The 23860-nt window shown below is 46.9% G+C and overlaps 1 protein-coding gene across 2 annotated transcripts; it reads left to right on the forward strand.

The window, feature by feature from the left end:
* The first annotated feature begins 3801 nt into the window (after positions 1–3801).
* LOC117145152 (pituitary homeobox homolog Ptx1) lies at positions 3802–20993 on the forward strand. 2 transcript variants are annotated; one of them, XM_033310692.1, is made up of 5 exons: positions 3802–4592; positions 6971–7752; positions 14360–14500; positions 15263–15516; positions 20088–20993. In XM_033310692.1, the coding sequence occupies exons 2-5, from the start codon at positions 7221–7223 to the stop codon at positions 20688–20690; spliced, it is 1530 nt and encodes a 509-aa protein (XP_033166583.1). In that variant the 5' UTR covers positions 3802–4592; positions 6971–7220; the 3' UTR covers positions 20691–20993. The 2 variants fall into 2 exon arrangements, with proteins under 2 accessions (XP_033166583.1, XP_033166584.1); XM_033310693.1 differs by lacking the exon at positions 14360–14500 and having other exon boundaries at positions 20088–20713.
* Positions 20994–23860: the final 2867 nt, after the last annotated feature.

Consider the following 23860-nt stretch of genomic DNA (forward strand, 5'->3'; position numbering starts at 1 on the left):
TCCAAACTCGATATAATTACCATCCGAACAGCTGATTTTCCAGGCAAAGTCCCAAAATGCTCGTCCCAAGAACTCGAGGAAGTGCAACAGTCGAGAGGGGAAGTCCTTCGCTCTCTTTCCTGTCGTCCTGGGGAAATTGCGTAGCCGCCCTGTGCGCATGTAACACATGGCACACATAGAGGCAACGCCCCCTTAAAACAGCACGCCATCGGTGGGCGTGGCCAGTGAGCAGCGAGTGCCAAAAGAAATAAACCAATCGAAAGGGAGTGAATAATCAGCGAGTTTTCGACGAGTGGCTGTAGATAAGCGCGCGGGGAGGGAAATATAAATAGCCGGACGGCGGAGCAAAATGTGCGTGAGTTTTCCGCTCCTGGCCTTGCGTTCTCGGCATTTTCCGCTCCTTTTTCCACGTGCCTTGCATAAATCGGACAGCAATCGATGTAACTTGTGCCCAGGAGGAGTTCCGAACAGATGTCATCATATTTCTCTGCAGGTTCCAAAATTATGCGGCTCCTTCGGCGTCGCTTAATTTGTTTTTCCCCCTTCCTCCTTTTGCTCGGAAAACCCAGCTTCGTTTTCCTTTTTTCCGACGTGTGTCTGCTACTTGGTTACAAGTACTTTACGGTAATGGAGGATTTTCGCTTGAGCATCCTCTAACAGAAATTAATTTAAATCGATATGCGGCCAGAGTGGCGCTGTCTACGTGGCCATGGCTGTGCGACGAGGGGGTGGTGCTGGTGGGTGGGTTGTGTGTGGCATCCTGGCCTTTATTAATTAGCATCGTAATTTACTTTGGCGGTTTGATTGAACTGTAGGTGGCTGAAAGCTCTCAGCTGTGCGAATATTCCGCGTATCTCTCGCATTTCCAATGGCAATGTCAACAAGGACATGCCACGCAAACTAATACACAAAACCTACACACTGACGCACTTTTTTGGAGGATGGGAAAACCCTTGCCATGCTTACACAAAAAGAAAAGAACGAAAAATTTAAATATGTTCTTAAATTTTATGTATACAAGTTTTCCCACAGAATACATGTTTTTAATTTAATTTCCCTATTTCTGTGCTTATTTCTGCACAAACTGGCATCCTTGGCACTCCAAATTTCTCGCAGTGCACGTGTGTTTGTATAGTTTATTGACTGCTTGAAGGGAAGTGCTTTCCATAGAGAAACGGAGAGATTTTTCGCTAAGGAATGTAAGACTGGCCGCAAATCCTGAAAATTGACTTCGTCCTCAAGGACAGCGGGGGCTGGTGGGGCAGGGCGTTCTTGGGGGGCAAACAGGAAAGGGAAATCAATGCCGCCATTTTGCGAAAGAGTTGCCAGGGAATCCGCTCGCTACCCGCGTGGTTTTTCACCATCATCATAAGGCATACAAAATTAGTTCAGTCGGCTGGGGATTTTGTGAGCTGGGAAATGGGCAGTGAGATCGGGGGTGAGTGGGGTTGTGGGGCTGTGGGGATGTGGAGATGGGAAATTGGGAATGGGAAAGCGAGCCCGCGTCTTTGTTGCTGTTGTTGTCGCATCTCCCTACGCACCATCGTATTTCATTTCGTCATGTTTCGGGATTAGGCCGGATTACTTTGGCGACTGAGCAATGGCTCCGAATGCTCTGAACTTTTCAACTGCGCTGCCTGTGAACTTTTCGGTAGTTGCTTAAAAAAGGAAAGCGGGAAAACGAGAAAATGTGACGACGCGAATGTGTGTGGATGTAAATCTGAAAGGGGGAAGCCCCATTTCCCTGGATATCTGACACTTTGGCGCGCCATGGCATTTCAATTTCTTGAGGTGCGTGCGACTGCTCGAATGTTCGGCATTAAGTTTTTCTGTTGCCAGCATCAAAGGATGATGAGTTTTCTTCCCCGGACACTTAAGAGATCCCCCCAAATGGCAGACACACTCCCCGGCACGTAGACCCCATTTGGATGGAAAAAAGAACGCCATTTTCTTTTGGGTTCGCTAGATAACAGTAGATACCGCGAAAACGGTCCCCTTTTGATATCGGAAAGTCGAAAGTCTAATTTCGGTTGCCCTAATAATTGAAAAACGACGTGGTAAATTCCCGCAGCGCTGGGCCAGAAATAGACAGCCTGTCATCAATATAAAAGTCAGGGATTTAACCAAGGGACACAAAGGACATTGTGTAATTACGCCATCGTAAAACAGAATTTCCCTGGGGTGCCGAGAACCCTTTGATGGGTGAAATCAGTGAAAGTCGGACCTTGCACCACAGGTGGAGAGCCCTTTACCATGATATTGCACTGCATCATCGTCACTCAGGTGAAATTGAGTGGGTGGATCGCTGGATTACCAGCCCGCCCTTCCAACATTGTGCCACATTTACGTAACTGGGCAAATGTGTGACGGCGAGTTCAAAGGCGGTACACTCGAGAAGGTCTGAGCAACTCGAGTGGCTTTAGTATTTCAAGGGCCTCCGCTCAGCGCGATTATCATTTCAAGTCTATCTGCAATCTGGGTTATGCGAGTCGTGCGTTCTGAGAGGTGGCAGTAATCAACAAAAACATCACACCCTGGGTTGCAAAAATATAATGAATCCTAAAAATATTTACAATTAATAAATATATATAAGTAGGTTAGATTTTATGAAGCATGCTTAACATCACAAACTGATTCCCACTCTCCCCATTCTCCCTTCCATCTTGTCGAATTGATTTATTTTGTACCATGGGATCCAGTAAACTTCCTGAGATCTCCAGAGGTCATGAGTTATGACTCGCATGGCCATTGAAAATTATGTCTGATTAGTTCCCTGGCATGTCAGTTGCGGAATACGGGGCTATAAAGCCAGCATCATTTACATCCGTCGGCTGTCTCCCCAGTATTTCTTCCAGCTTCCCCCTTTCGTCCCAGTTAAACCCATTCCTCCACTCAAGGAGGAGGATAAAACCTAAGGGAACGGCAGGCAAATGCGAAATAAAAACGAAAATTATGAACTGCACAAAAGCTGTTGTGAATTTTAATAAATTCTGCCTGCTGCTTGTTTCTGTTTCTGTTTCAGTTTCAGCTTCCTTTGAAAGTATCGCTGTCTCTGTGACTGTATTTCTGTGCTGGCGGAGCGAACAAATCAAAAAGGGGAAAGTCCCAGGGAGGAGATACAGATACAAATACAAACGCAAGGATACGTCAAAAGGAGCAGTTATTTATTTATTTGCGAGGGGCGGTCGGGGGGTTAAACTGGCACAGGCACAGGCACAGGCACAACAATGGCGGGCTAACGCAGAATAATGGGATAACAAAACGCCCTTGACACCCAGTAAAAGACAGCCAGCCCTCAAAAGTGGGCAAAGTAGCCTTATTATTATGAACACAGCACGTAGCAATTGTCCAGGGGCGGAGGGCAGGGCTCTGCCAGGGGTCCTGAGAGGGGGGAACGGAACAAAGGACCAAACCAGAGCCAAACCCGAAAGTACAAATCAAACCCTCGAGAGCGGCCAAATAATGTACGCATGAAGAGCGAGAGGGAGAGTGGGCGAGAGAGGGAGAGCACAGCAATGGCGCACTGCAAACACCAGGGTCTGAGTGAGAGAGAGCGAGAGTGGCGACTTTGGGGGTGTGTCTTCCATGCACTCGGATGATCGGACCTCTCTTTCGCACTGCCGCGGCACAGGCAGCTCTCGCTACTCGTCGGCCAGCAGACCATCTCCCTCACACCCTCTCGCCGACGCACGGGCAGAAAAGAGAGATAAGATAGCGGGCGATACACGGGGCTCTTGCGTTCGAAAGGCGAAATTCCGGGGTATTGCGTTCAGTAGCCGCGAGTTCTCGTCGCCAGCACCACGTTTACCGTTAGCACTGGCCCAACCACCCCGCACACCCCACCAGCCAGGTACTCGCTGCATGCGCTGTACACGCATCCAACAGATACTTTTCCGAATTCGTTTTCAATCCAGCTACGTCCTGTTACGGATGCAGACGCGTCGCCTCCGTTGTGATACCAGATACATGTAATTGCAGGTCTAGAGCTACAGATTTAGATACAGAGATTCGAGTACCCTAGCAGATACTTAGCCTAATTACGCCGCGGATTAAACTATTAAACACTTAAATCCGCCAGGATTTGCCTATCAAATCAAATCGAATCGAAATCATATCACTGAGAGTGCCGCGAGTGACTGTGTGCGCGAGTGTGTGTTTCTGTGAAGCGGCAGCGAGATTAAAAACATATCCCCGAGTTACTTAAAATTAATCACTAACATAATCACTGTGATTTTTATTATTTGATCTGCCGACGTCAACACCGCGTGTGCGAAAACTGTTTAACGGCTGGGGCTTTATTAAATGCCGCTTCGCATTTGATTAGCAATCTGTTGCAACAACACAGCACAAACCTACCGATCTCCCCGAGATTTATAGCCCACTGCCCACGCGATATATCCGGAAGATTTTCGGAGACTTTCCCAGATCTCCGGCGATTGAAATGCTGGCCATCTGATTTATTGACGGGCCCACGACATTTGCTCCATCAAAGTTCGCCTTTGATATTCCGGATCGACGGAACCAGCGAACCGACGGAAGTTCGTTCCCACCACCTAGTGGATTAATTTGAATTCCTCTCCCATCATTCAGAGGTGAGTCTCAATCGCATAAAGTTAATTATGACTTAAAACCGGGTTTAAGTACTTGTTATTAGGGCTAATAAAGAAGATCTGATCTCAATGATTCTTGAGTTGCTAGCGGACCAATTACAATCAAGCCACTAAAAACTTTAGGCTTATAGAAGACATCCTTATAAATCATATTTGTCAGATATTATTAATAGATTTTAGAAATTGAATTATATAGGGATATTCTAAAAACGAAAGTAAAGCTGCCCCAATTAACAGGAACAACGATGTGTTAGGTCATAGCAAACAGAAGTTTCCCGGTAAACACCTGGCTAGGAACTTAAGCGCCCACTAATGGCAATGTCAATTCAGCTGATGCTAGGGAAACAGCCTAGCTTTCCAGCGAGGATCAGCAGAGGTTCCCATTGAGGGCCCAGAGCCCGCCCATAAACGGCTTGTTGGACAACGAATTAAGTTTACGGCGGACTCTCACGCCGCGCATAAATCACGGCGGAGTGAGACCCGGATCCGGATTGCCGCCATAAACAGAGATCTCGGCCATCCCGTAAGGGGGCCTCTGGGCTTCTGGGCCAGTACTGTGGGTTTTGCCAAAAAATTGGACGAGAGCCCGGCCAAGTGGCGCTGGCTCATTGACGTCACCTGAACAATTAGCAAACAAGATGTGGAAAAAACCTAAGTACACAATGCTCGGACTCGGATCTCCGGGCAGCCGCTAAACTCGAATTTGAATAAAATAATAAAATTAAATAGAAATGAAAGCATGTGGAAAGCCTTGGCACAACATCGGAATCTTGCCACCTTCGCGACGAAGAGGCCGTAAACACACGAGATCTCGCGGCCATAAAGTGGCATAAAATAATTCTGGCATTCTTTGTCTTAGGGAATCATTATGTAAATAAATTCTCACTTTTGAAATAAAATGACGAGGCAGAAAAGCCGAAAGCTGAAAAACACACACGAAATGGAGCGGAGAATGTTCTTTGGCGGAATGGAAACAATGGCAAACTGGCAACCGAATTATTTATTAGACGCTGCGGCAGATAATTTAGCCAGAAATTGAGACAACTGCGGCAAAGACCGAGCAAATAACAGTATTATAAATATCCCCATCACGGCAACAAATGCAGAACTTTTCATTTCAACGGCTGACCCCCCACCCATCCAATCGTGTGGCCTATAAATTGGCTTCAAGTGAAATTATGTTTATCACGAAAGGCTGGCTGCCTATTATTATTGCTGTTGGACAACCGCAAATGGATTTAACATTACAGCCGCACTAATCCACTGGGGATCAAGTGGAGATCAAGCGGCATTATCAGCGAAATCGAAAGTGACAGCTCAAGCCAAGGCATTCCAATTAAATTTAATTAAATTCACTTAAACACACACTGCGAATTTATGCTGCCGCTAGATTTATGAAATTCGTTCTCGTTTCGAATGCCTTTGAATGCCTTTAGTTTGTTGTGATTGAGATTAGATAACCATTTATTGCAACGTTTCGTTTCGTTTGCTTTCGTTTGCTCAGATAGCGGACCGCATATATAACGTATATGTATATATGCCGTTCCCGGCCGATATCGGGCGAAGGGGCCTAGGAACCTGGAGAGGTGTTCCCTCCCTTTTCGCTAATTGATTTACGATCGTTTATGGCTATTTTCGTGCTACTGTCAGTGGGCTGTTTTTATTTTTAACGAATTTATTGGACGCCCATGGCACAGTTTATCGCACTAGTGACTGTCAGTGCGGCGCTCTACTACCTTTTGGAGCTTTCCCCAATTTCGATTGCCAAAATCCAAAGGCGCCCAGTGTACGTGCAATCATAACAATAATAATAGCGGAGAAATGCTCGCAGAAATGTAAATATTTTACATCGATAAGGCTGTTATCACCTGGGCCCCGCCCTCTCCGCTCCATCAGTCTGCTGATAGCGGTGTAGGCGGTTCGGTGGCGCGGTGGTGCGGTGCTGCGGCGGTGCTGTTGTCAGCCCATATGCCCCACCAGATCCCCTCAGGTGCTCCGCCAGCCATACGATTTACGACGCCAACTGAAAGAGTCCCAGTTTACCACTCCGTTTGCCGCCGGCTCCAGCATCCGTGGTATTAACCCCTTGACGTGTTTGGTGTTAACTTGCCATTCGGCTGGTGTTTGGGTTAAGCTCCCTGTTTGCCTTCGCCGTTGAGGCGATAAAAGGTTCCACCAGTTGATTTGCCTACCAGGTAGCCAAGCGATAATTAAGTCTGAGTAGCAATGAACTCGATATGACTAACCTGAGCGACATCTCTGAACTAAATCTATAGTTAGGGGAACGAATTAGATAAATTAGTGAAATACTTCCCAGCTTTTCTCAGTGTTTTAATGACATACGGCCTGCTCCTTTCCAGCTTTTCGGGCTCTGGCAACGGCTGCATCTTGGATTTGCTTTCACCACAGTTGGAAGATACCGGCCTCAAGACGACGACTTTCCTGCAGCACTTCAAGGACGTCGTCACGACGAAGTTCACGGGGAGGGACCACCACCTGCCGCCGCTGCACCCCGCACACCCCGCCCACCCGGCGCACCAGCAGTCGGCGCTGCACCACCACCACCACCAGCAGCAGAGCTTCTCCACCATTTTCCCCACGTATCTTGGCATGGACCGCTCCTCCGCCGTCGGCGGTTGCGGCGGGGGCGGCGGTCTGGGAGTGGGCGTGGTCACCAGCTCGGCCACGGCCCTGGGCCCGGGTGGCCTGACCAACGGGGGCGGCGGAGTGGTCAGTGGCGCACTCAACGGATTGGAGGCCATGTCGGCCGAGTCCACGGGCCTGTGTCTGCAGGATCTGGTGAGTGCCGGGACGGCCAACGGAGCAGGCTCCGCAGGATCGGCGGAAAGTGCCACCACCACCAGCACGGCACTGAGCAGCGGCAGCACCGGAAGCTCCACGGTCAACGGAGGAGGCAGCAGCACCTCCGGCACGGAGCACCTGCACAGCCACCACAGCCTGCACGACTCCAGCTCGTCGGTCAGCATCTCACCCGCCATCTCGAGCCTGATGCCCATCAGCAGCCTGAGCCACTTGCACCACTCCGCGGGCCAAGACCTGGTGGGTGGCTACTCGCAGCACCCGCACCACACGGTGGTGCCGCCGCACACGCCCAAGCACGAGCCGCTCGAGAAACTCAGAAGTAAGTATCAGGTCAAGCAGTTCAGGGGAAATTCTGGGCATCCTATATAAAAGATATAATAGGTAATGAACTGAAGGTTTTTATAAGAAGGTTTGTAGATTGGCATACATTAGGCATTATATTAGTCGGTAGGATAAATCAAAGATCTATAAATTTGCTTCGAAATATTTCAACTTAGTCTTGGGCATTATTTTCTTTTGATCTGTTCCCTTTTGAGGAGATTTTTCCCGAAATATATCAGAAACGTTTATTTTTCCTTGGCATAATGGGATACCATTTCGTGGGCAATTTGTAGTGAAATTTGTGAGGGGCATCTCGCGCATTGACAGCTAATTAGTGGGCTCATAACTCAGTCTGAGATACGAACATTTTTGGGGCGCTACTAAGAAGATATTCCCTTCGATCCGAGTCATCAACAAGTGTCCACATTCTCATTGCTATTCATGGCCTTTGGTGGGCTTGTGTTTTATACATTTTCCTCTGTCAGTGGCAGCTGTTGTCATTTCAATATGCGATTCGTTTTGGCCATCATTCACGCTCCGTGCCAAAAGCTCACTCCCTGGGCCACTTGTCGCTCCATTCGAATCTCCATTCCCCTCATGCATATTCATAATCATTGGGCAATCATTAGCGCATAATCTCCACAAAGCGTTACAAAGGGAACAGGCCAAAAAACAGCAGTTGGGCTGCGATACATCTAAACAAATTTCAATTTTGTGCGCATGTCACGGCTAATTGAGCACCCTTCTGGCGTAGTGCCGAAAGCAACACTCTACCCTGCTCACTTCCTCTTCCCTTGGATTCGTCCCTCTGAAATTCGATATGTGCATTGTAGTCAAGTGTTTGTTGTTCCGATTGCTCTAATTGTTATGGGAATTTGGACTTTTCAGAGGATGCCGGATTGGCGGCCGAGTGCGCAATGCCACAGCTTCAAGTGGCAATATGACAACTCAATTGGTTCTGGGGAAGATTTCGGATGGAGTCAGGGCACTCCAGATGGGCAGGAAACCTGTTGGGCGAAGGCGAAGATCACAATTTTATCAATACTAGTAGGAAATATATGAATTTGTGGATCTCTCTTTAATGCGACTAGTTTTGTTAATGCTCACTTTATTTAGAAACGCAGGAGCAGCACTTGGAAGTCCTGCCCGACGAGTGCCTCCGTACGAAATTTCCATTTGCACAAGAGATTTGTCTGCCCTCGCCCAGAGATTTGTTGGCTGTCGCCCTGTCAACTCAACTCTGCCCCTTCGGGGTTAACAGCCCGGCAAACTTTGCACTTGTCTGCATCCCGAAATGGCCGGAATACCCGAAAAGAACCCAACCGAACCGAACTGAGGTGGGCCTGGGCGAACCCATGGCCGCAGATGTCCTGCCATTTATTTGCGTGCCAAAACAATTTAGCACAAAAATGGCTGGCATTTAAAATATGCACGACTGCAGTTATCCTTTGACACCCGTACAAACACGTAGATATTCGTAGCTGCAGGTGCGGGCCACGTTAACAGCTCTGAGCCACAAATTTCCACTCCTGTCCGCCTGTTTGCTCCCGCTTTTCCCCCGTTTTCCCTGATTTTCCCCCTTGTCGTCGTTATTGTTTACGCTCTTGTTTAAATAATGGCCACGCAACGTGATTCTGCTCCTGCTGCCGGTTGGCAGGATTTTCATCAGACTCCAGAATTGCATGGCTGCAATCGGATTTTCAATTATTGGCCAATTTAATGGTCAGCACACAAACAGAGACACACACCCACATCCCATGCATTTATACACATTTATTTATGCGTATTTATATGTGCGGCAGAGGTAATAATTTTTTACGATTGCACTTTTTTATGGGCCGTGTTCCACCTTTTAGTTTCGAGTCTACTCGACTCGATTCTTGCGTTTTATTTTTGGTAGACCATTTTATGACTTCGGTGCGTGTTTTTATTTCGCTGGCGGTGCTCAAAGGATTTCAAGTTCACGTTCTACACTAATTTAGTTCGAGGAGTAAAGATTTTTATGGCCGAAAGATGTAACTCTTTAATAGATCGGGATTGTCGCCTAAATTATGTTGTCAGCAGCTGCGAGGAACCGACCTTGTCCCTCCGACTCTGTATTTCAAATTTCACCACCGCGGCAATTAGGGAATTATCTCGCTGTATCAGTGACTATATAAACATATATCCACTGGCGTTCATATTTGCCCCAGGCAAACCAAACAGAACCCGAAACGAAACTGAAACCGAAACCGAAACCGAAATCCAAATCAGAGCAGTTTACATTTATTTTTTGGTTGCTCGGCAAATAATAGAATGTTGTTCTATTCCTATTTCTTTTTGTTTCTATTTTTTATTGCCAGCTAGTCCTTAGCTTGTTTGCCAAGTTGTTACCACAGATACGACGAGATGGAGAACTATTTGCCCATGACAATGTTTGTGGCTGATGCCGTTGATAAAATTATGAAATTACCAGAGTTTCACTTCGGGTTTCTGGTGAAATCGTGCTGTTATCTGTTGTGTCTACACGAAAGTAAATGCCCATCTTCCCGCTAAGTGTTAATGGCACGTGCAGCTCGCCGGGCTCTAAAAAAAACAGGAAAATACCGAGCAGAACACAACAGAACCACATAAACAAAACGCCAGACTAAGAAATCCAGGAGATACACACTTTTCCAATGGGGAGGGGTCCTCCAGGACACCCGAACCTGGTCTACTTTAAATTCCGCACCAACGCCTGTTTTTGTCAGGCCTGGTCCTTATGAATATAAATACCTTTTATCGATTTTCCGCTCGGCGCCTGTTTCGCCGCTTAAAGCCTTAAAGGATTTCGTCCTGCGGTGTGCGAACAGTGCATTGCCCGCAAATCTCTGCGAAATTGCTCACATATGTCATCGGGCACTGGCAAAACCAAGGATCACACTCGAATTGGCAATGCAAGCACCCCGAATGCCACATAAATTGCACTTGCTGACCGCACAGTGGTATATTGAAGGCAAAGTGGGAGAAGTGTCGCAAAAAAGCTTAACATAGCGTTATGTTTTAATGTAATATAATTTTTAAAAAATGTATTAGCAAGCCAATAGTTTTTTTAGTGTTTGTATTTTTCATTTCTTTTACCCACTGTACTCGATGCACCACTGTAACTACCACAGAAGTTGCCATTTATCAATCCATCTGCACAGCTCTATCTGTAGGTTTCCTCCTCGCTGGCACTGATTTCGTTTATATAAATTATAATGTCATTATGGCAACCAGCCACAGAATCCACAACCCTCCATCACCATCCCCAATCCACGTCGCTCCCCGTTTTCCTTGAGGCAATTACCTCGTTGCAGAAGTTAGTCGGGAAAACTTGATTCTCTGTCCGCTTTTCCGCCTCTTTTCTCATTATCCGGGCATCGTGCAATTTCGTAAAAATGTCGCATTAGAGATTATCTGAGGAAACAAACTTGTCCGCCAGACAGGACTCGCAGGTCCTTGGTGTGGTCCGTTGGCCGGCTTTTTGCTGGCTGACCCAATGGCAGGAAAGGAATTCGAGCTGACAGTCGGGCAAATTACTGGCCAAAGTCATTGCAGTGGAAAACTACAAGCCAAGAAGAAGGGGAAAAGCTAGTCTGGACAGAAAAACAGAGATCTGCCCTTTTTTGGGTGTCCTTCTCCCTTTTGTCTTATCTGCAGCCTCAACTAATGAGTCCGGGCTTTTGGCCAGGACCTCTGCTACATATAGCCAGGGCCATTTGGCCAAGGGTTGTTCTCCATTCTTGGGACATGTCAATGTGATTTCCGAGATTTTTATGCGACTTTGCTCCAGTTGGTCAAGTGCCTGGAGCTCATTATAGGGCCATAACATATGGTCAGGGGCCATTGTCTCGACCAAAGGATTAGTTTTGCGAGACATAAAAATTAACTCTCCAAGCCGTTGCCTAATTTTCATGACTCCGAATTGGGCTAATTTGCAGCGAGGGATGCAGCCGGGGTTTTTCTTTTGCGGCATATGGGCCAGCAATTTCCACGGACATCAACACCTCGGCGGCAAATGTGGCATGAAATTGGAAAATATTTTCATTTGCGGTGGAGTGTTTAACCCTTTGGTCGGCCAGCCAGTGGTTTACAACGAAAGCAACTCTTGGTCGAAGTCCTGGTCCCATTTCCAATTCCAATCTCAATCTCAATTCCAATCCCAATCCCAGGACCCACAACCAAAGCCAATCCCGATCCCCTTTCAACTGTCACATTAATCGTTTGTTTTTGGTCACCAACTAAACGTTGCTTATGCTTGACATTTTCCTTTAACCGTTTTCCTCCCTTTTCCGGGGCATGTCCTTTGTTGGCTCGTCCTTTTATTTTTGTTTGTTTTGGTCTGGTGAGGTTTTCCTGCTCTGACAGTCTCCGTCTCCTGCGTCTCCTGCTCCGGATAATTTATTGCTCCGGCTGCCGTGTCGTGTGTCAAAAGTTTTTATGTGGAAATCTGTCTATGAATGAGGCGCGTATGGGTGCAGGGTGCCTAGATGCTCACATCCTCGGAGGCGAAAAAATCCGAATCATTTTCGAATTTTTGTGCAGTTTCATTCGGGCAACCCTCGCTTGATTAATTGTGCCCGCCCCTCGGGAGTGTTTGCCTTTGACTTTTGTTTAGGATCGTCACAATAGTCGCCAAGTCAAATAAATTTACCATCGCTCATTTGTTTGCTCAGCGGCTAATGCCACTGCAAAATGGCTGTCGGGGAAATCGGAAAATTGGAAAATCGGGGAATCGGAGAATCCGACAATCAGAGAACCGGAATGCCAGCAAATCGGAAAAGCGAAAGTGACGCCGACACTTGTTGTCACAGAACACAGAACTCTTGCCTGACATGTGCAAAATGCTCCCGACAAGCAACGCCCACCTCTATTGACACTTGCCACTCATCCAAATTCGATACCCACTCGAAAGCCTTGAAAACATTGTAAAACTCGGGCGACAACTGGCCGACAAATGTCACCGCCAGCTGACAGACGACGACAATTTTTCCGACGACCTGTCAGGCGGGAAAGCAGAACAACAAAAAAAAAAAACAAAGCACCAGCACAGCAGGAAAATCAAACTCAAATTAGTCGCTGGCCAAAATGCTGGGGAAATATTTACACAAATGAAAATCACCGTGCTACGTGATTTTCGCTGCGTTTTTTCGAATTCTCCGTATTTTTTGTCTGCTCGGTTTTTGTTTTTAGAGCGTGTCGTTAGGAAAATATTTTACGATACGAAAAATGGGCGATGACGACCCATTTAGCTCAGGTCGGAAATCGGATTTGGGATCGAGAATGGGAGCATTCTATCTTTTCGGATTCATTCAGCTGTGTCTTCGAATTCAAAGGTTGCAACGAGGCGTTCACTAAAAAATGAAAGTGGAAATGAGGATGCAGTGGAATTGGTGCGAGAAGTTGAGTCTCACATGACAAATAACATATGACATATTAACAAATTAACAGCTGAAATGGGTTTCCCAGGCGAATGGATTTTTTACAATTTTCATCGATCTTGACAAAACATTTACACAAAAATTAATTCTCTGCTAAACACTGCTACCATGTTTGTTTTTCAAATTTTCCTCCCAACATCCGAGACGCTCATAATAAAGCAATGAAATTTTAATTACCCCAAAACGCACTCATTAGAGGCCATAAAAATACTTTTCACGCAGAAATTTGAATTTTCCAACGGCATGTGAGGCTGTTGTCGGCGGCATAAATTATGCAACTGGCAATAAACTAATTGAGCCATGGGCCACCTCCAAGGAGATGACATTTGTGACTCCTAGGGGTGCCGGAACCCCCCCTTCCCCCGCCAAAAAGGAGCAGGCTAATTGTTTCGAATGTCGCCCCGGGTGTTTGCTCACTTTGAAAACCACTTTAAAGTGACAGCATGTGAGAAGGCCATAAATAATCAGCGGTATGCAAAGGAAGTGGTCCAGAAGATTTAGGAGAAAGTCGGGAAGTCGGGACCCCGGACCATATGGGTGCACACCTTCCACTTCGCAGGAAAACCCCAAGAAATCAATTGCCACGGCCATAAATCTGTGACGAAATAGCTTTTTTTGGGGGAAATCATGCCAATAGCTGAGTAATTAATACCAAAATAGGCGTGACTAACTGCGGCAATTATTACGTAGCAAATTGAGTCATTTGGCGCCGGTAGATTTATGGGGCCAAGCGGACCGGGCGATTCCCTCGATTAAGTTTCTCCATGGCAACACTTTGAGCACGGGCTGAAGTTTTATAATCCAGCCCCTGGAAACAATTAAGTTGGCCTCCTCCAGGAGCAATACGCTTTTTAATCGGGTTAACCAAGAGGCCATTTCAGGCTGCGGTGTCATAAATCCTTTTATGAGCTCTTTTACGGGCTCCTCTTTTCTGTTCATGGAAAAAGGAATAGTGGGATAGCCAGGTGGGTGGAGTTTTCCGCAGAGGAAAATATCTTTTAACGCTAGCAAATGGAAGCTCTGTAGATTCTGTAGATTCAAGCTAAATTGTATTTAAGATTAACTACCCTAAGCTAGACAGTTTTAGATGTTTTGGCACCTCCTTGGTTAAAGCATAAATTTTTTTGTAATTTTCTCTTGCCTGCGCTGGCTTGTTCTTTTCAGTTTGGGCCGAAACCGGCGATTTCCGTGATAGTCATAGCTCCATGACCGCCGTAGCAAATAGTTTGGATAGCACCCACTTGAACAACTTTCAGACGTCGTCGACATCCTCGATATCGAACCGGAGTCGGGATCGCAAAGATGGTGAGTAGCAGTAGCTGCCGTATCCGTAACCCCCAGCACCTCCCGGCAAAAGTGCTGTACCCAGACCGTATCCGCTATCTCCGGGGGCCCATCGATAAGGAACATAATTTATAATAATTTCGGAAAGCGTGGCCAACGATTCCACCTTTGTCGGCGAAATTTACTCGGCCGGGTCCGTTTAGTTTTCGATTAGACTGCCTTTGATTTGCGACCTCACGACGACAGCAGAACAGAAAAAAGTGAGAATGGAGCCGAACGAAAATGATATTTCACAGGGGCAGTAATATAGTTTATTTGATTAAGTTTTCGGCAGCTACGATTTCGATTTGGTCTCGCTTTCTGGCTTCTCTGGCCCACAACATACGAATAAATACGAAAAAAACACAAAAAGCACGCCGCATGATCGATGACATTCGGGAACATACATTAACTGGTTATAAATCTGTTTGCCGGCGGTCCGCCTTTGAACTTTTTCGGGGGTGGTGGGTGGTGAATGGCTGGTGTTTGCTGGCGACGCCTGAAGGTTGCATGGCAATTAGTAACGGTGCTCCGCTGACGCCAGAAATCGGAGGGCGCTCCGAAGACCTTTCCCCTTCGCGCTTATCTACCCCACTGGTAACCCGAGCAAACCCAGACGGAGGGCATAAAACAGCTTAGCTACTCCAACCGATGAGCAAACACATTAGACAGCCGATCTGTATATCCACATCTACATATAACTATATCCATTCCTTAAAAAAGTATGAATTGCTTCTTCCACAGGCAATCGCAGTGTAAACGAGACCACGATCAAGACAGAAAACATATCAAGTTCCGGGCACGATGAGCCGATGACCACCAGTGGCGAGGAACCGAAGAACGACAAGAAGAACAAGAGGCAGCGGCGCCAGAGGACGCACTTCACCTCGCAGCAGCTCCAGGAGCTGGAGCACACCTTCAGCCGGAACAGGTATCCGGACATGTCCACCCGCGAGGAGATCGCCATGTGGACCAATCTTACGGAGGCGCGCGTCAGGGTGAGTAGGCTTTGATAAAGCGTATTAGTTCATCATCCTAACTTATTTTTAAATTATATTTTGTATAACTAAATGAGATAGAGTTAGCTAAAGTGACATGTTCGAATCACTTTAGCACATAGTGCTTCCAGCGGGAAGGACTCTCTCCCTTTCCACAAACTTTGCACCACCATTACCGCGCTGATGTTCGAATTAATTGCCAACCAAGCCGCAAACGGCAAACAAACGCCGGATTCCGGCAGCTCGGTTGCCACATTATGCGGCTATTATAGTCCGGACCCCAATTATATTACGGACCGCAGGAGTCGCGACCGCAATGCAGCCTCACAGACTCGTAAATATGTCGCCTCGTTTGGCGTTGGCTTAAACCCAATGCGGCCAGCACGGCCAACGCGGCCAATATGGCCAATACTCGACCCGGAAAGAAGAGCCGATTTCCCTGCGCTACCGGGGATTTATGTGCAGCTTTTGGGGCGTGGGCCGGGGGGCGTGGTAGGCCGGGCCAAGGGGCGGGGTGTTGCCATAAATTGCCGCAGCTAAAACTGCAGTTGGCAGCGTTTGCAGCATTTGCTGTTTGTAAACCGCGGGCTTATCGAACGCCCGACCTCAACTGAACTGAATCGGAGTGTTTGCTCAATATCCGTTCTATTGACATGGGCCGGGGCATTTGTCCATGTCCGAGATACAATGAAGTACGATGGTATTTGTATCTGTGGGATGTGGGTTCTATAGAACTCTATTACTAACGCCACCGCTTTTCCAATAGTTTATACTGAAGTTGCAATGCTAAATCTATTTCTTGATCTATATTTCATTCTTTAAACATTTTTAAGAGAGGAGTAAGGTACACCCCCGGTACTCCCCAGTGGAGCAAAAACTAATAACAGGGGCCTCGAGTTGTACAAGATATCTTGGCCACACAAGCGTTGTAATTGTTTGTAAACACGATAGTTAGTTGGGCAAACAATTGGAGTTGTGGCGCCAGCGCGGCAAATACTCCTCTGATATCGAAGATATCTGCGGCTATATCTATTTCCATTTCCACTTCCATTTCCATTCGCCGTCCAAACGGACGGAAAGACAATCAGCAGACAGGCGAAGATATGATAGACAAATGATCGATGATCGCCGGTGATTGCTGATGGTGATCGGGTTTGTGATCATTGTCATTGGACGTATGGCGACATCAGCGTGGCATTAATTGTACAGTTAGAAGTGGCTGCTATCACAGCCATCCGAGTGCAATTGCCGCGGAAAAGGAGAACATCTGCGAGGAAGGCGAATGCTTCATGGTTTTCCTATGCAAATTTCACTGGACTCTCGCATATGCCCAGAAAAATCGACGGACCGACGACCGACCCCCTTGCACTTGACAACATTTATAAAGAAATTAGCTGCGGCCCAGGATGACAAGGGACGGAGCCGGGAATGATGGCAATCTAAACATGTGTTCCTCGCATAAAGCAGCTAAATGCATAAAATATTGATACAGTTTGTTTTATGGTCCATTATATGATGATGACAAAACGGTTGGCTCGGTTGCTCACTTCGCTCACTTTGCTCACTTCCACCCCTTGGAAGATGCAAAACAATGCCCAGACTATTTGTCATCGCCAGCCGAGGGTTGTTTAATGAATTAGAAAACCGCACACGAATTAATGATGATCGCGATCATGCCTTTGCGACTGTCTGAGGGGTGGCTCACATTTGACTTTGACTCCGACTCCGGCTGCCCATTGTAATAGCGGAGGCAATAAAATTTATCAAATATACAAAAGGATTACGGCCCACTGGCGGTGCAACTCCGCTCCGGGATGGGCCGTATAAATCTGGCCGGGCTTTAAACTGTCAAAAAAGAGCAGCCCCCGTTTCCATTTCTTCGGGCCCTGATAGCTACTAATCCGGGGATTTACATGCGCCGGCAATTATGGCAATATGTTCGCCCCGTCTGTCCCATTGTCCCGTTGTCTCAGTGCTCAGTACTCAGTACCCAGTACTCCGGGCTCTTTCTCCACTCTTCCGCTTTTTAATGTGTCAAATAGAAATCACTTTTTAATTCAATTACCAGCCAAGGACTGGCAAAAACAAGGCCCATATAAAAGCATTTGTCGCTGCCCTCAATCGGAGGTGGCATCGGCCTGGGATGGAATCCATGGGGTTGTATCGAGTGTTTTTTGCCCGTTCTTTTTATGGTCAGGTGTCGCCAATGGCCCGGAAATGGAAACAGCATTTGCCAATCGCTGAAAGTGTATAAAAAAGCCATTGAAAGTGGCCACAAAGGAGCCGCAATATGCTGGCATGATTGCAGTTCGAATGGTTCAATGTAGTGGATAAGTTGGGAAGGAGGAATCCCAAAAAAAAAGAAAACTGGGTTATGCCAAACAATTGTGATATTTTTAAGGGCTATACAATGAACCCAACATAAATATTTCAGCTTAAATAATTCCATTTAAAATGTAGCCAATGGCTACTGTGCCTGTGGTATCTTCCCGACCTTTTGACTTTATTTACTTCTGTAATAGCCGTGATTAGGCTACTTTTTGTTCACATATGTCCGTATATCTGCAGCTGCAGTCGAACATCGGACCAATTAATACCGGCGATACTCTGGCGGTACGTACTGTAGTAGTAGTAGTGTATCTGTGTAGTCATCCAGACAGTTGAGCACACAAAGAGACAGCGCTGCGTGGAGTAGTTCACGTATCGATGTTATCTGCTGATTTTCACTTGGGCAGGGCTATCACTGGAATAGAAGAACCCCGGAAATGAGAACCCGGCCCATTTCACATTTAACATTTCACATTGGGCAAATAAAAAACGTATTTAGCTGCAATTTGCGACCATCAATCATGGCAGCCCGCACAAAAAATGAGGCCCTAACTTCTGCCACATGGCCACTTTTGGCCACTCATATCTTTTTGCCACGTCCACCATTTACCTGATGAAGCGTTGCAGGAGTTGCCGTCGAGTGTCGTTGATGCTTTCATCAAAACCAATTAGGATTTTCCACAGGGCGCTGCCCGTTGAGTGGAAAATTGCGCTGTTTTTTGCACTCTCTCATATTTCACTTTTTCACTTTTGCGCAGAGCTCCCTCTTTTTTCAGCAGGCGGCCCATCAATTTGCCATCAGCATTTTCCGTTTTTCCGTCTCCCCGGTTTTTGTGTTTTTTGCAACTTTGGCAACTTGCTAAATGATACGTGAAAATGACAGCTGACGAGATCGATGACGTTAGTTTTGCATCCTTGATGATGCACGAGATCCTTGAGCTCCTGATGCGGATGCTGATGCCCATGATGATGATGATGGGGCTGAGCGATGTACCTTGACAAATTGACACATTGCGAAGGCAGGGGATTTGATTTAGGTTCTGGGAAAATGGAAAACTCTCACTCTCACTTTCGCTTTCGCCTCGGCAACCAGCTCATGCGATTTCAATTAACTGCCGCGACTAATTAGATTAGGGCAATTACCACACTAAATTCTCTTGCTGGCACGCGGCCGTAGTTTTCCACTTGTTAGCCGCGTTCGGAATGTCTCAATCAGGGTTTTCCCAGGCGAAAACAAACACTTTTTGCATAGATCAGCGCGTGTCGGATTTTAGTCACGCCAGTTAGGGGTATGGGAAGTTTACAGGACATAAAGGACACGCATAGTGCGCAGAGAGGGGTGCAGACCAGCATTGGCCATAAATCTGCAACCCCGCTACGTGGTGGAAACCGACGACCAACGCGTTGATTTAGGGACAATGTGGCAATGCGGCAACAAGCCATGAAATTCGAATGTGCAGCTTTAATTGCCCAGGCTAATGTATCTCCATCGGTGAGAACCTTTTCCCAGTTGGCTTCTGTTTCTGTTCAGAGTGTATCTTAAAGCTTCGTGGCTCGAGAGCAAGAAACTCATCAAAATGCTGCCAACGTCTGCGCAGCTCTTTGTCATTTGTATCTGTATCTGAGGAGGAGTATCCTTGTCTGCCCCCAAACATCCGTATCTGTGCAAACTTCAGCCATAAATTACAAAGTTGCCATTTTGTTTTTATCTTCTTCTGGGGAGCACTCGCCCGCCTTTTCTCTGCACTTTCTGTGTGCAAAATAATTTTGATTTATTTTTGCGCCCTCGCAACTTTTTCCTCCACGCCCCTCGCTCCCAGACTTTTTGGGGTGGCAAGCCGAGTTTATTTATATAAAGCTCTCCATTAAAAACGGCAGCCCGGGCTGACTGGGAGTATTTATGTATATATTTGTATATTTATAATTACTGCACATGCGTATTGCGGCGGGCGCGCTTTTTGGGGGAAGTTTTGCCTTGCCACTCGTGTTGCCAGGGCAGATACATAAATTTTCAAGTAATAAATTATAAGGAAAATGGCCGACTGTGCGGCTTAAAAGCTGCGAATAAGTCGCGCTGGGAACTATGAATAAAACTTTTAGATTTGTGTGTAGTTTTTTGAAAAACCAAGAGCTATCCTCGAGGAAACTCTACCTCTAGCTTCTTAACATAGCATCTTATTTAAATTTTACTCAATTTAATCTCCCAGTGAGCTAATCAAGAACATATGTGTTTTTATTTCCAGGTGTGGTTCAAGAACCGACGGGCCAAGTGGCGCAAGAGGGAGCGGAATGCGATGAACGCGGCGGTGGCGGCGGCGGACTTCAAGTCCGGATTCGGGACGCAGTTCATGCAGCCGTTCGCGGATGACTCGCTGTACAGCTCGTATCCGTACAACAACTGGACCAAGGTGCCCTCGCCGCTAGGAACCAAGCCCTTCCCGTGGCCAGTGAACCCACTCGGGTCGATGGTGGCCAGCAATCATCACCAGAACTCGGTGAACTGCTTCAACACGGGCGCCAGTGGCGTGGCGGTCAGCATGAACAACGCATCCATGCTGCCGGGTTCGATGGGCTCGTCCTTGAGCAACACCAGCAACGTGGGGGCCGTGGGCGCCCCCTGTCCGTACACCACCCCCGCCAATCCGTACATGTACCGCTCCGCCGCCGAGCCCTGCATGAGCAGCAGCATGAGCTCGAGCATCGCCACCCTGCGGCTGAAGGCCAAGCAGCACGCCTCCGCCGGATTCGGCAGTCCCTACTCCGCCCCCTCCCCCGTGTCGCGGTCCAACTCCGCCGGACTCTCCGCCTGCCAGTACACCGGAGTGGGCGTGACGGACGTGGTCTGAGAAAACGCCCTGGGTGCGCTGCTCAACCAGCACCAGCACCACTTGCAGCACTTCTCGGGCGGATCGGTGGGCGGATCCGGGGTGCCGAATGGGATGCAACAGCACTCCGGCAACATGCTGCACCACAGCAACTTGGGCCTGGACCACTCCGACCTCGGTTTGGTGGGGGGAGGGCCGGCCAATCACCAGGACGAGGGCAACCACAGTCTGGAGGGCAGCAACAAGTCCCCCATGGAGGCGCCCCTGGCCAACAGCAGCAACAACAACAACAACGACAACGATGACGAGGACGTGATCGATTGAAAAACGCTCTAACTTAAATCAAACTAAAGGCAGCCTAGCCCTAAGCATTCATAAATAATTTTAGATGTTTGCCCAAACTAAAGATAAATAACATAAGAGAAGCCCCTAACCAAAAAGATACAATTTTTTGAAGAACAATAATTAAATTTACCAGAAGGAGTCCCAAACTCAACTTTATTTGCATTGAGATTAGATGCCCCTTTGTTCGAGCGCCCCCAAATCAGCAATTAAGTGTTTTTGTAAATAAAAGCAAATATCTAGTGTTAAGCAGCGGAACCCTAAACTAATCAAGCCAAATAGCCAGCCCAAAGATCATATAGTCGCTCCTAGTTCCACCTTCAGTTCCCAGTCGTATATATCGTATATATAAACCAGAAACGTATCAAGATTGTAAACAGCTAAGGCCAAAAAAGAACACTAAAGCTAAACTATATATCAAGCGTAGCAGTTTTTAAGGAGTTGTCTAGTCGTATAGATCCGCATATGGCATATACCAACACTGTCTGTATATGTATATGTACATGTACATGTATATCCCCACTAAAGAGCCCCGTATAAATATAAACTATTTAATAATTGTACACTTAACATTACTAGTTATAGAAATTGAATCAAAAGAACAATAAAAATAATGGAAAAAAAGCACCCACGCGACGGCATAATGAATTACGAGGGCAAATTGCGGTCAACCGCTGGGATAACGGATGGCTTTTCCCGCTGGGAAAGCCGCGTCGTAGGTGGAGTGGGAAATGGAAACATTAAAAAATCAAATTGTAATTTACAGCCGTCGGGGGTGGGGCGATATATGCCAATCGCCTTTTTCGGGGGGCGGGCACATGAATGGGGACTTAATTTAAAGCAGCTTTTCCTCCCCCAAAAGCGAGCAAGTGCTTAATTCCAAGGTGGACCTGGTGCCAAAAGATCCATCCATCAATTTATTCATTACGGCGAAATTATGTCGCATTTATATGCACCCCGCAAAGTGACAACCCCCCGGAAAATCACCGCACAATAAAAATAATAATAAAAGGACATCCGCGTCGGGGGGTTGGTTTTCCTGGTTCGGGGCATCAAATTTGAATTTCATATGCTGCCCGCCTTGATTGAAGGCGGCTAATAAAGTGGCCAGGGAAGGGAAAATCGGGGAAATGGGATTTCCCGCTGCGTTAAGCATCAATTTCGGCGATTGCGGGAGATGCAGGGGGGCTAAACTGCGACCCGGCGACCATTTGATTTATTTTATTCCCCTTTGCCCGCTGTTAATGTTTTAATAAGATTGATTTTATTGCCGCCTCTGTGCGTGGGTGGATTTGGCCTGCTGGGGCGTCAAAGGGTTAATAAGTTGCGCTCCAGCTGTTTTAGCAACTCTATTATTGTCCCCATTTCTGTGCTGGGCTGTGTTCCGCGTGCCTGGAAATCGCAAGATGGCTTGCGAATGTGAGAGTTTCGGGGAGTTTTTTCCCCTATCTGGAATTACTTTATCGGCACACACTCACTCGCGCAATTAACTTTTCGGCGTAATTAATGCCGAGCCTAATTATTGTTAATCAAGCTCAGGCCGTCAACCGGGCAGAGCAGCCCCAACAGGCCGCATAATGGATGAGCCGCAATTAAAATCAACTTCCTATATATATGCATGATTATATATGTATTTGCATGGGTCGGTGGTGGGGGAAGCACAGCGGCGACAGCAGCGTGACTCACGACGAAAAGTCTTGTTTAACGAAATTCATAAAGTAAAGAATATAAAAAAACACATTTTCCAATGTAAGTTTTAGCAATGAATGTAATAAATACTTACCATAGGGCAGAAAATCCTTTGTGTAAGGTAACCAAATGTTGCATAACAATATTTTCCTTCAATTCAATACAACCTGAAGATCCTTTCGCATCTCTGGAAACTGTTCGATAGCTCCCGCGAAAGAAGCGCCATCTTGAAACTGTCTTAGGGAGCGACGCATTTTGTCAGCCATTATTTGCCTAACCCACCCCGTTGGATACCATACCCCCTTGGATCCCACCCCATCTGGTGCCATCCTTGGCGCCCCCACCATGCCATGCCATGTAGAGGCAATCAGAGAACCAGTCGAGCAGCGGGGCGAGTTATTTCTACTTGTCTTACTTGGGACCCCGACCCTTGGCTGATTCCCCATCATTTACTTTGTCAGTATGCGGCAGCTTCATCATTACTATTGCTGCTGGTCCGCTTCTTTGTTTGCAGCGTGCAAACACGTCACTCGATGATTATCATCATTCCCATCATCATCATCCTCATCATCGTGTTCTCCATCTTGGCTGCTGTATTTTTCCCTTAGGTACTTGTCTTTCTTAACTCATTGCGTTGGCAATAAATCTTCGACGCTCTTATCTGCCAGGCACACAGTTCTGGTTCGGATTGGCCCCACGCCACGCCCCAGCCATCCCCATTAACTGACTTTCACTTGGGCCATATGTCAGGTCCTTCGCTTCTACTTCCCGAGGATCTGTGCCTATGGCACCTGCTTAAACAAAGGGTTTTCGGCTTAATGAGTCGCCGACAATTTAAATTTCAATTCCTGAGCCGCCTTTACTGCCGCAGCTTTGGGCCTCGTTAAGATGGGCCTGATATATTAACTATATAAAGCTGAGTAATTGCGCCAGTGTTTTCTTCTCTCTCTATAAACAAAGCCCAGACACGATGATAATAATATTCGAATGTCCCATCTGCAGGTCGACCCCATTTATGACCAAATACAAAATGATGGCCATAAAATCATCTCATATTTGACTGGCCTTTATTTATTCATTTCAAATTTACTCGCTGGCCATTTTATGATGCCAAATTTTGACCTAAAAATCATAAAAACTGTAATCAAAATGTTTGCCCG

The sequence above is a fragment of the Drosophila mauritiana genome, chromosome 3R, assembly GCF_004382145.1.
Source record: "Drosophila mauritiana strain mau12 chromosome 3R, ASM438214v1, whole genome shotgun sequence".
Lineage (NCBI taxonomy): Eukaryota > Metazoa > Arthropoda > Insecta > Diptera > Drosophilidae > Drosophila > Drosophila mauritiana.